Source organism: Leopardus geoffroyi, chromosome A1, assembly GCF_018350155.1.
Source record: "Leopardus geoffroyi isolate Oge1 chromosome A1, O.geoffroyi_Oge1_pat1.0, whole genome shotgun sequence".
Classification (NCBI taxonomy): Eukaryota; Metazoa; Chordata; class Mammalia; order Carnivora; family Felidae; genus Leopardus; species Leopardus geoffroyi.
Genome location: NC_059326.1, coordinates 108,803,574 through 108,818,144, shown reverse-complemented (window position 1 = coordinate 108,818,144; position 14,571 = coordinate 108,803,574). Strand labels below are relative to the sequence as shown.

The 14,571-nt window shown below is 52.0% G+C and overlaps 1 protein-coding gene across 1 annotated transcript; it reads right to left on the bottom strand.

Annotated features, from left to right (window-relative positions):
- Nucleotides 1–436: 436 nt before the first annotated feature.
- On the bottom strand, nt 437–2,720 carry CSF2 (colony stimulating factor 2). The gene is made up of 4 exons (XM_045482742.1): nt 2,395–2,720; nt 2,257–2,298; nt 1,473–1,598; nt 437–754 (listed from the first exon to the last, which is right to left on the bottom strand). The coding sequence occupies exons 1-4, from the start codon at nt 2,551–2,553 to the stop codon at nt 653–655; spliced, it is 429 nt and encodes a 142-aa protein (XP_045338698.1). The 5' UTR covers nt 2,554–2,720; the 3' UTR covers nt 437–652.
- Nucleotides 2,721–14,571: the final 11,851 nt, after the last annotated feature.

Below are 14,571 nucleotides of genomic sequence, written 5' to 3'. Positions count from 1 at the left end.
GCCAGCCAAGCCCCAGGAACCCCCAAGCCTTCTCAGGAAGTATAAGGCCCTTTTTCTGGAGCACAGTGCCCACTGACCAGGTTCCTTGGACTTCCAAGTGAACCTGAAAACCTCTCTTTGCAGTGGGACCCTTGAGCATCCAGGGAAGCACGTCTAGGTGTGCAGAATGTAGCACCCAGGCCAAGTCTCACCTCCCCTCTGCTCCGACAGTGCCGCCCCTCAGGCACCACCCCCAACCTTGCAGCTCCTCCCATCCTCACTGTCAGCATTCACTCAAGCTTGAAAATAAACTGGAAACGGCACAAATAAGAAGAGGCTTTTGATAATTTATTATTGTTGTAAAACATGTTGAATAAATATAGAGTATGATCTTAAATAAATAAATAAATAAATATTAAAATACATAAATATATAAATAAATATTACTGATCCCTGCCAATGTAAAACATTGCCCGCTCCCCATACCAAGCCCATATCAGGGGCAGCGTGTTCCAGCGCAAGTCTGGCCCCGCCCGCCCCCCATGGCCAGGCCCCACACTATGGTCCCTCCAAAGTGAAGATCCTGAGTTTCAGCAATCCGTAGGTTTGAGGGCAGTGATTCGCGAGGTGCACTCTCAGGGCTGGCTCCTGGCTGGACTGGCCTGCCTCACTTCTAGACTGGCTTCCAGCAGTCAAAGGGGATGTTAAACAGAAAATCCTTCAGATTCTCTTTGAAATTTTTGAAGGTGATAGTCTGGGTTTCACAGGGCATTTCCTTAAAAATAAGAAAAAGAAAAAGAAAACTTTGGGTCCAGGTATGAATGGGTAATGTGAGGGAAGCACCAGTGTGTTTCTGCACAGCCTGTTAGAACCCATTCTGGGCCCGCCTGCTGACCTCGATCAGGTGACAGGTTGCCACCATATGTCACTTTAAGGGTGCACAACTCCTCCAGTCGCAGCCCGGGACAGGCACCTGACAAATTGCCTCTTTCCTCAGAGGCCAGCTCCAGCAACCCAGAAGGAGCAGGAGTCAAGTCCACAGACCTCACTCCTCACAGGAAAGGATTGTTTGGGGCCTTTGTCCAATCCGGATATGACCCCCTCCTAACTCCCATGCAATTTAAGCACCTCACAAGGGGCCAGGGAAAAGTCCTGTTGGGAGGTAGCACTTGGGCCCAGGAATGTACCCTGGACCTTAGGCAGGCCCTGAGTTTCCTTGGGTTTGCCACACCACTGAGCTCATTAATGATAATAAGAGCATAAGCCTACTCCCACTAGGGAGTATGTAGGCTCCCAGCTCCATGGCTTTAACTCCAAGAGATAAAAATAATCAGGGCTGCTGACCCTCTGAAGGGGCTAATCATTATAAATCTGTTGACACAAAAACCCTTTAGGGTCCTGAACAACTACAGTGAAAGGCCTCTCCTTTTACCCAGTCCTCAACCCTCCTAGGCCAAGACATTCCAGCTTGGGACCCTGACATGGGCACTCACCGGAGTAAGGGGGCAGTGCTGCTTGTAATGGTTGGCCATCATTCTCAGAGGCTCCTTGAGGCTGATGAGGCTGCCCCGTAGGCCCTGCTCGTACAGCTTTAGGTGAGTCTGCAGGCATTTCGGCTCCTGTGGGAAACGTCCATTCCTTGGTGAGAAGTGGCCAAGTGCCCTCTGGTGGGCGCATGACAACCTCCCTGTCACTCTTTCCTGTTCTCAGCCCTGTCCCCCAGGAGTAGGGTTTGGGAGGGGAACAGGGTGATGCTGGGTCTAGTCATACATACTGCTCTGTTCGTGTAAACATAAATCTGCACCATTCAGCTCAGGCCACCCTCAGCTAGCACAGCCACATTCCCTGGCATCTCAAGAGGGTCCCAGTCCCCAGGGAAGGAGGTTGCTATCCCCCAACCATTCGGGCAGTAAGGAGCAGGATGGGACATTCCCCAGACCTGCTGTGTGAACAAGGCTTGACCCTGAAATACCTCTGCTCCTCTCTGTAGTCAGCACTCTTGTCTCCACAGGACTTGGTCTCAAAGTAACTCCTGCTTACTTACCCGTCCCCTGGTGACTCCCACCCCCTTGAATGCTAGGTCTGTCCATGGCTGCTCAGCTAACAAAAGAGTTTACATGTCTGCCACAGGGGCAAGGCCCGTGGCCACCTGAACACCCCTCCTTCTGGCAGCCAGGTGACTGGAGAGAAAGTGGACTCTGTGAGAGTCCATCTAAAATGGAGCCACCCCCCAAGGTAGAGGTCTCTGGGAAGGTGTGTCAGAGAGGAGTATCTTACCTCAGGGTCAAACATTTCAGAGACGACTTCTACTGCTTCATTCTGTAGAAAAGGAAAATACCGTGTTATCAAACTGACAGGGCCACTCCAGGCCAGTGAGATGGCTCAGGCACGGACCGCACTCCCTTCCTCACTCACCATCACAGCAGTTATTTCACTACTGTTGTTCAGAAGGCTCAGGGCCTCCTTGATGGCATCCACGTGTTGCCAGGGCCGAGTGACAGAGCTGGGTGAACTGGTGGGTGCAGAGATGCTGCAGACCACAGTGCCCAGGAAAAGCAGGTTCTGCAGCCACATCCTCCTGAGGACTTTAGCCTTTCTCTCTGAGCACTGGGCTCACTGGCAAAAGAGCTCTTATATACACAGTTAGAGGAAATGATTAATGGTGACCACAAAACGCCAGAGAGGCGGGGGAACTACCTGACCTGTGGAATCTCCTGGCCCTTATCACACATGGGAACGGTGAGCCTTTCCTCCAGGTGGTCAGGCTCAGGGGTTTTCGTTAATAAGTCCTTCCAAGAATTGGCAGCGCATCCGCCTGCCTCCTTGAGCACCCTCCAGCCTTCCCTGGCTAGTCTGCCCAATGAGGCTGCCCCCTTCCTCTGAGGAGCCTCTGGGCACAGTTTCGACTTCCTGGCCTGGAGTGGCCAGGGCGGGGCCTGGGCCCCGGACACTGGATCGAGCTCCTATACCCAGGCTCCCCACCCTGCCTCTAATCCCAACAAGGTTCTGGCCCACCCTGGGGCCCATTCCAACATCAGCCTTCCCTTCTCCTCCTAGATCCCTTTCCTCTGGCCACAGTGAAAGATCTGAGTGGGAGGAAGACCTTCACAGGCCTGCACCACAGTACACCTAGGCAGATTCCAGCCAAATGGCACAGTCCTGCAATCCAGAGCAGGATCCAAAACAGTCAACAAGGCCTGCCCAGCCAGGGACCTCTGCCTCATAGCCCCCTGTGAGCAGAGAGAATGACACATGTGTACGCATCATGTCCAGCCAACAAGATTGCAGAGCATTCCTTCATGGTAAGATCCCATCTGACAGCAACAGTTCTGGTTTTCAAAGCTGTGTTTAACCCCCAGGCTGCAGAGATCAGCTGGGGTGGGTGAGGGCCCTGAGTTCAAATTCCGACTCCAGTACCACCTTGCTGAGTGACTCTTTCCTCTGAGCTATAGAGCCTCACCTCCCTCTGTGGACCAGACTACCCTTCTCAGATAGACATTGCGCTCCTTTGTAGAGCCCCTGGCAGGTGCCAGGAGCTTCAGGGAACAATGGCTTCTCAAACAAGATCTTCCAGGCATAATTTTTTACATGGCCCCTGCCCCAGCTCACCTCCAGCTCCAGAGGCCTCTCTGAGGAACAGGAACTGTTTCTGAAAAAGCCAGTCTCTTGAGGAGCTGACAAGTGTTTGCTTTTCACAATGGAGTTTGGAGAGGACAGCACGAGTTTGTGTTTGCTGCCCCATGCTGTGAGTTTCTTAGCCACAGGGTGTGGCTGCACACTGTGCATTTCTGAGTGTCTGTGTGCCAGTGTGATTGGATGTGTCTGTACTTCCAAGTGTGTTGGGCAGGGGACTTTTACATGAGGTACATCCATGTGAGCCCCCATGCCTCTGCAGGTGCCCCTCTGATATGGGAAAAGCTCCCCACACTGACTGTGATGTTTTGGGGCCCCAGATTCAGTCTAGATTGATGCAGTCGGACACAGTAATGACATTCTGCTGGACTCAAGTAGACACCCCTCGAGAGCAGGTAGAACTTAGGGTCTAAGTACCATGCCCTGAGCCTGCAGCCCTGGCAGGTTTCACTGTAGGGCAGGAGTGTTGCTGCACTGGCACAGGGAAGACATACCTTAGTCCTCCAGACCTAGCTGCGTCCCCTCCCAGGGTCTGGGACCCAACATGAAGCCAGCCCTGCCCTTCTGAGCCTGGTGGAACATTCCTAGGTGGCCAGGCTAGAGTGAGGGTATAGAGTGTCCAGGCCCTGGTCCTTCCCCCTTTTCCATGAGGGCTCTGCTCAGCCCCTTCTAGGAAGTTCTTAGGAGGCACCAGAGTAGTTGAGGATACTAGATGCAGATGCTACACAGAGTGGAGATCTGTGTCAGATCGTGATCTGGAACCTGGGTGGTGGAGAGTGGGAACCACAGTGAGTGGCTAAGTGAGTAGTCAGGGAGGCATAGAGCTGGTGTGGTCCCTCTAAGATGGAAGGTCACTTTCCTTTTAGAAATGAGTCGTCACAGCTCAGACAGTTAGTCAACATATATTCCCAATCTGTACCAGGCTCTGTGCTGGGGAGGAGGTGGATGGGACCCTCCCACTGGCCCTCACTTCTGGCCCTGGAGGCTCTCAGCCTGGTAGAGAGAGAGAGAGAGAGAGCAGTGGATCCTCCCACTGTGTAGATCCAGGCAGGGAAGAAGTTCAGAGCTGAGGGATCCCAAGAAAACGCTTCTCACAACTTAGGGATCCATGGGGACCAAAGAGCCTCCCTAGGGGATGCTGCCTCCCTGTGCAGGCTGAAAGGGGAGGTAACGTCAGGTGGGCAAGTCACACTGTGGGAGGGAGGGAGAGGACAGGCTAGTGGAAGAATTTTTGGGGAATGGAGAGACAGCAAGTTTTAGGAATAGGTATGGAAAAGAGGAGGCAGTTTCCAGAGATATTTAGGAGGTAGAAATTTACAGGACTAGATGATATAATGGAGTAATTGAGTCATTCATTCATTTTTATTGAGTACCTACTAGGTTCCCAGGAGGGGAAGAGGATACAAGGATGATGGAAAACCTACAGGGCCCTGCCTTTATGGAATTTATAGCTCTATGAATGAAAGAGCAAGATTAATGTAGATTAATGTAACAAGTACATTATGTGCTTTTTAATGTACAAAAGAAGAGTTAGAACCACTATCACAGTATCTAAGATGGGGACCCAGGGATAAAGGAGCAGGTTTGCAGTGTCTATGGACCTACAGGAAGTTTCAGCAGTTTGGAGGCTGCTTGTGCAGAAGACAGATCTGCCTGTGAGTGGTTCCTGTCCATGCAACCACTAAGGCCACAGAAAGTTAGTCAAAAGAAGGGCTGAGGGCCAGCACAGCAGTTTTTAAGGGCTAGGGGCAGGCTAGAAACGTGAGACACTGGCCAGTGGCCAGGGTTCCAATAGAGCGGGAAAGGAGGAAAAGCAGGAGCCATAGGAGAGGTCCATGCCAGCAGCTGGCCTATAGGTACCAAAGTCATCATGGGAAGGACAGAGTTCCTGGGTTTGGCCATGAGGTTTGTGGGCAGAAACACATCTTCTTCTCCTTTTTTTTTTTTTTTTTTTTTTTTTGGAGAGATGACATCAAGGCTGAGGCCGTGACACAGGCAGACATTCCTAGATTGCACCGCATGGAAAGTGGCAGCGATAACATCGAGCGGGTGTGCTGACTCAAGGGCCCCCGATAGAACAGTGGGAGGGTTGGGGCGGGGACTGTGATGAACAGTGTGACTCCTCTTTGGCCCCTTCCCACAGGGCCAGGAGAAAACCCTCTGGAAGGGGTTTCCTGTGAGCATCCTCCTATAGGCTCTGGAGGAAATGGGTATGTGGCTACCCCAGGCTCCATATCAGAGAGGGAGTTACCACAGCTTGAAGGAAACAGGCGTCCTAGTGCATCATGTCCCAGGGAACCCCTACACAGACATATCAGCTGATCACATACTCCCTAGGCCTGCCAACCCATGGTGTGGGAGTCTAGGCGACCAGAAGCCCGCCCACACAGTCTGTGATGGCAGAGATAGGAATTGAACCCATATCTGTTCCTGCTCCCCTGATGTTTCTATTACTATCTCAGGGATCAGAATGCCAGGAAATGCTGGTTGCCTGGCTAGACAGATGAGGGATGTTCCCCATTAGGGCAGCTTAAAAGGAGACTCTTACAAGTGTTGGCAAGGAAGCCAGAGTGGCCTGTGAATGTCTCAGGGAAACCCTGAAGGCCAAGGGCAGAATTTCCCCAATAGAGCCTGTCACCCAGGCATCTCTGTGTTTCAGGTTTGGGCTCTCCACCACTGATCCCTGGGTAGCCCAAGGAAGTCCCTCTTCCCTGAGCCTTGGGTCCCTCATCTCTACAATGGGTTTAATTATTGCTGCCTCACAGAGGAAACTTTTGTCTATCCAGAAACTTTGTGGGAGAAACCTCCCAGGAAGGAGGTAGTGCTTCAACCTTTCTTCTCCTCTTCCCATCACTTTGGGAGGCTTCTGAAGCCCAAATTGGATAGAAGACTCAGCCTTGCTGGAATTATCAGGGACACATGCCCCTTGCCCAGCCATAGCCCCTGACAGCATCTTTCTGGACAGATGCAATGAGGTAGAAAGCCCAGCCTCCACCCAGGTTCAGGGCTCACAGGGTCCTGGCACTGTACTCAAGAGACCCTGGTACAGGGACAGCACCAGGAGTTTCTCATTTTTCCCTGAGAAAGGATCCCGGTCACTCCAGGCCACACCAGACACACAAAGCAACATCTTTGGCCTTTGTGGTCACAGCTCCAAGCAGATCACTCTGGCATCATCTCTGTCTAGGTCCCCAGAGGTACACCTCAAAAAGACCCAGCCTGTCCAAGTCCTAATTCTGATCCTGTTTCTTGGGTGTCCCCAGTCCCTGGTACTGGTGAGTCCTGACTGGTCTGGGAGGATCTGAAGGTGATTAACCATTAACCATGTGTGGACTCTGCATTCAAGCCTATAGGAGGACCCACCACTTGTGGCTGTACTTGGAGCTCATGTTTGGTGGTCACATTAGGTAGGGAGAGGGAGGGCAATGCCTAGACTCATGGACACCATGTTGAGGGCATCAACCAACCGTGCACAGAGAATGAAGAGACAAGAGGGAGAATCAACAAATAAGAGTGAAACAAATTAAGAGAAGGCCTTGAGGGGACATGTTGCATGTGTGGGTTTGGGGCAAGAGGTGAATGAGGAGTCTGATACTCAGGGTTCTGGCTCAGGCAACTGTGTGGACAGTGAGGTTATTTGATGAAATGGGAGAGACCCAAGGTAGCAGAGAGGTTTGGGGAGTTGTTCTAGACTGGACTAGATGTGGCAAGTTTAAGAGGCCAGGGGACCTCCAGGAAGACTCATTCAGTTGTGGCTACATGGGCCCAGAGGTCAGGGAGAGGTCAGGACCCAAGACACTTGGAAGTCATTGGTAAAGAGGAAGTTCTCCTCACCAGAGGGCTGCACAAAGTAAGCTGGGCCTTGGGTAGTGCCCAGGAGCACCAACTTGTAAGACTGGGCCAAGGATGATGAGACACTCTTTTTTGCTTCCTTTCTTGGTTCTTGGGACTTCCTTGCTGTTTCCTAACTGCACACTCAGGATGGTAACACCCCACAGATGGATTCATCAGGCATGCCCTCCATGATGCCCTCTCCACCACTTATGCCTCCTGCCCAGAGTACTTTCTCCAAGGAAATGCATCCTCTGCCTGTGAATCTCTGTCTCTTGGCCTCATCCCCAGGTAGGAATGTCATCAGGCATCCAGAAGGAGCTGCTTTCTTTATCTGTCTCCTTGGGAAAGAGCCATTGGATACTGCATTAAAAATGAAAAGGAAGAGAAATCATTACCAGAAGCCTTTTCAACCTCCCAAGTCTTATCGTGCCCCTCCCTGTCCTTGGTTTTTGAGGCTGAAATCCAGGCCAATGTGCTGGTTGAGTACCTGGGGATCTGTACCCAGCTCTCATACCTGCCTTCCTCTGGGGCTGGTGGGCCAGAATCAAAGTTGCAGATGTGGGCTTTCAGTTCTGGTGGTTCTGGAATGAGCTCCTTCAGGACATTTCTGAAGTGCCAGGGCTCCCTTGGGCTTTCACTGAGGCAGTGTTTAGGCAGGCACATCTCTTGCTTCTGGTTCTTCAGATCCCAGAGGGCCCTGGCCTTGAACCCCAAGGCCACACCCTCTACCCTCTATTATGTATCTCTGCCTCTGGGCAGAGCACCCAACTCATTCTGGCACCATACTCCCCTAGCCCCTCACAAAAGTGAACAGCCCCTGCTGTGAGGCAGAGGGCCCAAGAGGAGTGGTGATAAAAGTGATAATGAATAGAGTTGGGGGGGGGGGGTGGCGGCCACAAAGTGTCTCTGGGATGGCTAAAGGTGGTCCTTGGAGATTTCTCCTCCCAACCCTGGGGCAACAGATTCAAAACTCCCTCTCCCTGAACACACATTTATTTCTCACTCCCACAGGCCACCCCTAGTATGGGTTGTAGCTTAGTTCCCTATATAGCCTGCTGGGGTGCAACAACTCCCTCCACTATGAATGCAGAGTTGGAGGCTTGCCTCTAAGCTTGGCCCTTCTTGCTGCATGACCTCAGGCTATGACTCCAACCTCTGAGCCCCAACTGGCTCATCTCCACAAGAGGATGGAGGCAGTTTTTGGAGAGTGCCAGGCTACATGGAGGGATGTTTTCTATTTTGACTGACTGGATGCCTTCCCTTCCTCCCCCACAACCCCCCCCCCCGCCCCCCCCCCTGCCCCCAGCATCTATCTTCCTGGCCTTGAGAGGAGAGTAATTACTGGGATGTGGACGGCCTCCAGAGACTTCTCCTGGCATGGAGGTAGGCTTCCCTGAAGGGAGTTTCCCTATACAGACCCCTCCCCAGTGCCTCAATACCTCCCCACACCCAGCCCCAGGAGGAAAACCCTGCAGGGCAGCTGGGTATTTGAGGTCCACTGACTGGGAAATGGCACAGTCACAGGGAAAGAGCCAACTAAGAACATCAGGACAGGGGACTGTCCTCCCTAGTCCTGTCCCCCACCTCGTTCTGGCAAGGAGGAGGTGGTCCCAGGCTGTTAGGGGCCCAGGGCCTTGCCTCATAGGAACAAGGAGTCATTGAGTCTGGCCATCAGCTGAGGAGAACAGTCATATCTATTGGGTACTCACTGATGCAGGTGGGCCCATCCCCAGTGTTTCATGCCTCTCAGGGTTCACAACCTCTCTGAGGGGGAGGAGTGGCTGTCTGTTGTTTTTATTACCATATTCAGAAGGGGCCCTGCTCGCATACAAGAAGCAGGACAGACACAATGGAGAAGAGAGAGCACTCCATCAACCCACTGCCCACTCCCATGTTCTTATAGCTCTGTGCTATGACTATGTTCTCTCCATACCCAGTCACAGCTGGCCCCTGTCCTTCCCCTCCCCTTCCAGAGGCCCATTCCTCCCTAACATGGTCACCTCAGAGGTGCATGTCTTCATCCACACAGCCTGCTGTCCCTGGCTGCACTTGGTTGGTTTCAAGCATAGCCCATGTGCCCTCTAGGGCAGGGCTCAGTCAGGACACTTGCAGGATACTTGCACAGTGCTGCTGAAGGAAGTCTCAGGTACAGCTGGGGTTGGGAGTGCCGGTCTGAGGAAGCAGTAAGAAGGCTTCAGACCAGGACTTTGTGAGCCTAGGGAGCAAGGAGGGTTTGTGGAGGGAAGGGGGAGGGTATCAAAGAACGAGCCAAAATTGCAGTGAAAGCTGACCTTGGGGTCTTTGAGGAGCTGGGTGGGAGTAGGGAGGCCTTGACTGCCGGCCAAGGCAGGAGAGAGGTGTGAGCTGGTGGTTTCTCTCAGAAACTCCATGAGGCATGTGGGAATGGGGGACACATGGACAGGAGCAATGAGGGTCAAGCTCTGCATCTCAGCCCCAGTGTGTGTGTATGTGGGGGTCACTGGGTAGGAGGGGACAGTGGGCATGTAGAGGATTTGTGTGCTATGTGTGTGGTGGCTCGATGGGGTGGAGCTGAGGCTCTGTGGCTGTGCTGCTCACCACTGGGGCTGGAACCACAAGGTCGCAGAGCTAGGAGGTCCCTCCGGAGACCTGGATCCAGCCAGGAGACTACACTTGAAAGGCTCCTGTGCCTCAGTTAGCATTGGCCAAAGCACTGTGGATTAAGGATTCACAGTCTCTGGAGTCAGAGGCTCCCTTAATTTCTCTGTGCCTCAGTTTCTTTATTTGTAAACTGGCGTTAATCACAGATGGGGTCATTGAGGAGATTCCCTGAGCCCTCCATGGTCCAGGAGGGCAGCAGCAACTTTGCCTGATCCATCTCTCACACCCCCTCCAGAAGCCTGACCTGAGGTTTTCAAGGGAAAAATTGAGGCCCTGGCTCCCAGTGGGAATTCACTCAACAATCTACTCTGGCCCAGACAGCCTCTGCCTCACCCTCCCTGCCACCATGGGCCAGGGGTCCTGTTCTGCTTGACCAGCTCTTCTTTCCTTCAGCACTTCTCTCCCTCTGTTCTGGATCTTTCCTGTGGATGTTAAACGTGGTTTCTGTTGTGACCCCATCCTTTGTCTCTCCCTTCACACACCCATCACTTCTCAGGCCATGGTTGTTCAGTCTTGCTGTCTCCACAGTGGCCAGGCCAGGCTGGGCTGGCCTGGGATCAGAGAGGAATGAATGGGGGAGGGGACAAGGCTGAGACCCAGAGGTGCTGGGGGCCCTGGGTGATTGGGCTCTAGGGGCAAAGGCAGTGACTGGAGGGCCTGGTTCCACCAAGCCTCTTAGCACCCAACTCTGGCCCTATTAAGTGGCCTAGATGCTCCTGTGCTCCCAGCCTACCCTGTACTTTTAGATCTTCATTCTCTTTCTCCCCAGTGTCATCTGCCAGACATCCTTTTCTGTATCTCTCTCTGCAAGATGAACCCTTAGTCCCTTCTCAAGCTCTCTTTGCATCACCCTCTGTGGCAAGCCCCTCTAACAAGACCCATACCTGTTCATCCATTGCTCTGTCTGAAATAACCCCCACCACACTGTGCTAGGCCAAATTGGACATGGTCAAAAGGCCCCCAAGGGCCTGACTCAGTATCTCCCCAGTCCCCCACCCCAGCCTGGGTAAGCTATGGTGGGTCCTCAGGTTATTTACTGAACTGAGTCAAATGAAGTTTCCAGGACAGGGTGGGAGGAGCAGAGCCTGTCCTGAAGCAGGAGGATTCACACTATGGAGTGAGGTGAGTGATGCCTCTCTGAGGGGGCCTCTCCTTAAACACTGGCCTTCCTAGCAATTTATCTCTGCTTTATTTTTCTGAATTTACAAATTTTTCAGTGAAGAGGATACATGCTATCTTATATTGCCCTTCCAATGAAAAACTATAATGTTTCTTAAATTAAAATTAAAAAAATAAAATAAAATTCCTGGCTGAAGTCATCTACTTTCCTGCTGAAAAGGCACCTTGGATTTGGGAAGGTGGGAACTTTGACTTTCAAAAGGCCATCCTGGGACTTTTGATGGGGCTTTGCTGCCCACTAGTGGCAAATAGACTTATAGATCTGGCACTAAGGATGCTCTGGGTAGCCTTTGGAGAGAAAGCATGAAACTGACAGACATACCGGGGAGATGTGAGCACCCTGGGGCCTCCCATTGGGCCAGGGAGTCATAAGCCCTCTCCCTGCAGGCAGCTGAGCATGATATAACAGTGCCCCAACCTGACTTGTTTCTGGGCCCCAAACCAGGGCTGTGCTGGCCCCAGGCTTGTTCTCGGGTTTGGGATCAAGGGTGAGCCTCAGTTCATCTGTTCTGTAAGGGCAGTGGTGAGACCCCAGAATATTGGAAAAGGCTCACCTACTCTCAATCGTGTCACCTCCAATTGTCTATCCCCTGCTTTGTGGGGCTATCTTTGCTGACTTCCCTCCCTCACACCTTCAGATCTTCCTGGTCTGTGTCTGACCTGACCACCACCTCCTGCCTCCTGTAGTCCTCAGTCACTAACACAGGGCCTGGGCTGGGCCTGGGCCTGAGGAGAGAAAGAGAAGCTGAAGAAGGGTTGTGGGCTCCCCACCAGATTCCACTTCTATCATAGGTCATCTCTGTTCTGTGCATGTTTTCAGCCCATTTCAGTCTCTGGATCTTTGCACTGTTCCCTCTGTCTAGAGCTCTTTCCTCCCTTATTGTCACACATCTGGCACTTTCTTGTCATTCATGTTGCAACCTATGTGTCACTTGCTCAGAAAGCCTTCCCAGACCATTCAATGTAAAGCAACCTCCCCAGATCCCCTCCATCTGTCTGGTTCACTGCCATATCCCTGTGTCCATTATAAGCCCTGATACATAGGTGCTCAGCCAGAGTTTGCTGAATGTCTGAAGTCCCAGGCACTGAATGAATATAGTGCCATCCAGCCTGGAGTGAGAATAGTGTGGCTGCAGCACAAACAGAGCTTTGAGAATGGGCTCTGAATGGGGACAGCCAGGTAAGAACAACATAGCAGACTGCCAGCTACCTCTCCACACCTCAAGTGAGGGGAGCTCCAGCAGCTGGTAAAAGTTAAACCACAGATTCCCAGGGGAAGGAGTCCACTTTGTAGCATTTGCCCATGTTCATAGCATAAATACTCAACTGTGACCTGTTTCAAGGTATGGATGGTTTGATAACTGTCTGGCAACTTTTCAAGATTTAACAATTGGCTCTGTGAGCTGGTATGAGCTGGTTCCATCCACCTTCGGCTCTGGCCTGCTGAGGATGAGGTGTGGGAGAAGCATGGCAGGAGAGGTCACTGGGTCCCTCTCCTCTCCACCAGGGCAGAGGGTAGCAAGGCTAGCACAGGTGGAAGGCAGCTGACCCATTCTCCAGGGAGTGAAGAAGAGGTGGTGAGCAGGGACTCATCCTGGGAACAAGGGAGTGGGGCACAAATGCTTGCCTCAGCTGGGATGAAAACAGGAGCAGCCACCAGGTGTGGGAGAGCGAATGGGCAAGGGTGTAGAAGTGGGAAAGCTAGCCAAGAATCAGGAAGCTTGGGCCCATGCTCCCAGATCCTCCCCCAGGGTCCTGGAGCATCTCACCAGTGGCCTGCCTGCCCCTAGTGGCTCCACCAGAAACTGCAGCAGCTTCTCCAGCTCCTTCCAGGGCCAAGTCCAACACAGAATCTTCCCTGAGCACCCACAGTGCTGTCCGTGGGCCAGGCTGGAGAGAAGTGGAATGAGTGAGAGGAAAATTGTTTTCGTGGGAACACAAAATTGTATTAGGAAGAGGAATGTGGAGGGTATATTTCTGCGGTAGTAGATCACTCACGTTTTTTTGTCCCATTCAAGCAGCCAGGCTGTTCCTTACTCATGACCCAAGGGGAGGAGTGGATCAAGGTGGGAAACAGAAAAGAAGAGGGCTGGGACCCTAGCATCTGATGTCAGCATCCTAAGCCTTTATGGTACTTGTCAGAGAGAATGACATTGCTCCTTAGCATGGTGACAGAGGAGGGCTCACTCTCCCCTTTCTCCCCCACCATGCCAGTCTGGAGAAAGTGCACCTAGGCAGCATGCAAGAGAGCCAGGGATGGAGGCACTCAGAGCTAGAGGGTCAGTGGGACCTCAGGGGTCAGGTGGCACATGGAAGCCACACTCAGTGATGTCCTAACCTCCACCATTCAGATCAGACTGTGCCACCCTGGGCTACAATGGCTGTCCTTCCAATGGGTCCCCATCTATCCACCTATTTCAGACAAGAGCCCCATCCTAGAATAGTGTGGACAACCCAGAGGTAGGCAGCATTTGAGTTGGTCTCTGTAGCTGGAACTCACCATGCAGAGTCAGGATCAGGGCATTCGAGGTTGAGGTGTCAGTGTGGGTAAAGATTTAGAGGTATAAAAAAAGGTGAGTGGTTCATCCAAGAAGCCACACTGTATCTACTGGCTGGAGCATCAAGGAGGTTGGTAGTTGCAGACATAAGGAAATAGAAGCACCAGGTGGAGGCAGGCCTCTCTTGCTATCCTAAGGGTAAGGACAAGGTCCAGAAGCCCCCTGAGGACTGGAAAATAAAGTATCAGATCAACCTGGTCAGATTTGCATTTTCTAAAACTCCATCTGGCTTCCCAGTAGACCACAGATTGCCAGGGTGTGGGTTCCGGGGCCCATCTGGTGGCAGGGAGGCTTGCTGGGGGTGGGGGCTGGATGGCTGCTCAATCACCAGACAAGAGAGTTACTAAGACTGAGTCAAATCGAGACACTGGCAACAGAGAAGTTGTTCAGAGAGTGTGGTTTATTTTCTCAGATGCATAGAAACCAGTTTAAAACCTGAGGTACAAATTAACAAGCCTCCAAGTCCCCCTCTTGAGTCTTGTTTAGAATGAGCAGGACGTAGGCTCCTTTGCTAAAATAAATACATTTCACATTGCACAAGGTAATAAATAAAAATACATAAATAAATACATTCAATAGGATAAAAATGAGAGTATAATCACTAAAGGCCAAATGGGGGCAGCACATTTCAGAAATCAGATAATTAACAATTCATCTGACTCCACAGGAGAAAGTGAAATCCCTCCAGTTCTGGACTATGTGAGAGATATCCCAGAATCTTCAGCTGTTCTGCTGTGTTTGATGTCCA

Bases quoted from the DNA above. Each gene is read 5' to 3' on its own strand.
- CSF2 (XM_045482742.1), bottom strand. From the start codon at position 2,553: ATGTGGCTGCAGAACCTGCTTTTCCTGGGCACTGTGGTCTGCAGCATC. The intron at 2,299-2,394 runs GTGAGTGAGGAA...CCTTTTCTACAG, and splicing joins GTGAAATAACTGCTGTGATG to AATGAAGCAGTAGAAGTCGT. The intron at 755-1,472 runs GTGAGTGCCCAT...CTTATTTTTAAG, and splicing joins AGCACTGCCCCCTTACTCCG to GAAATGCCCTGTGAAACCCA.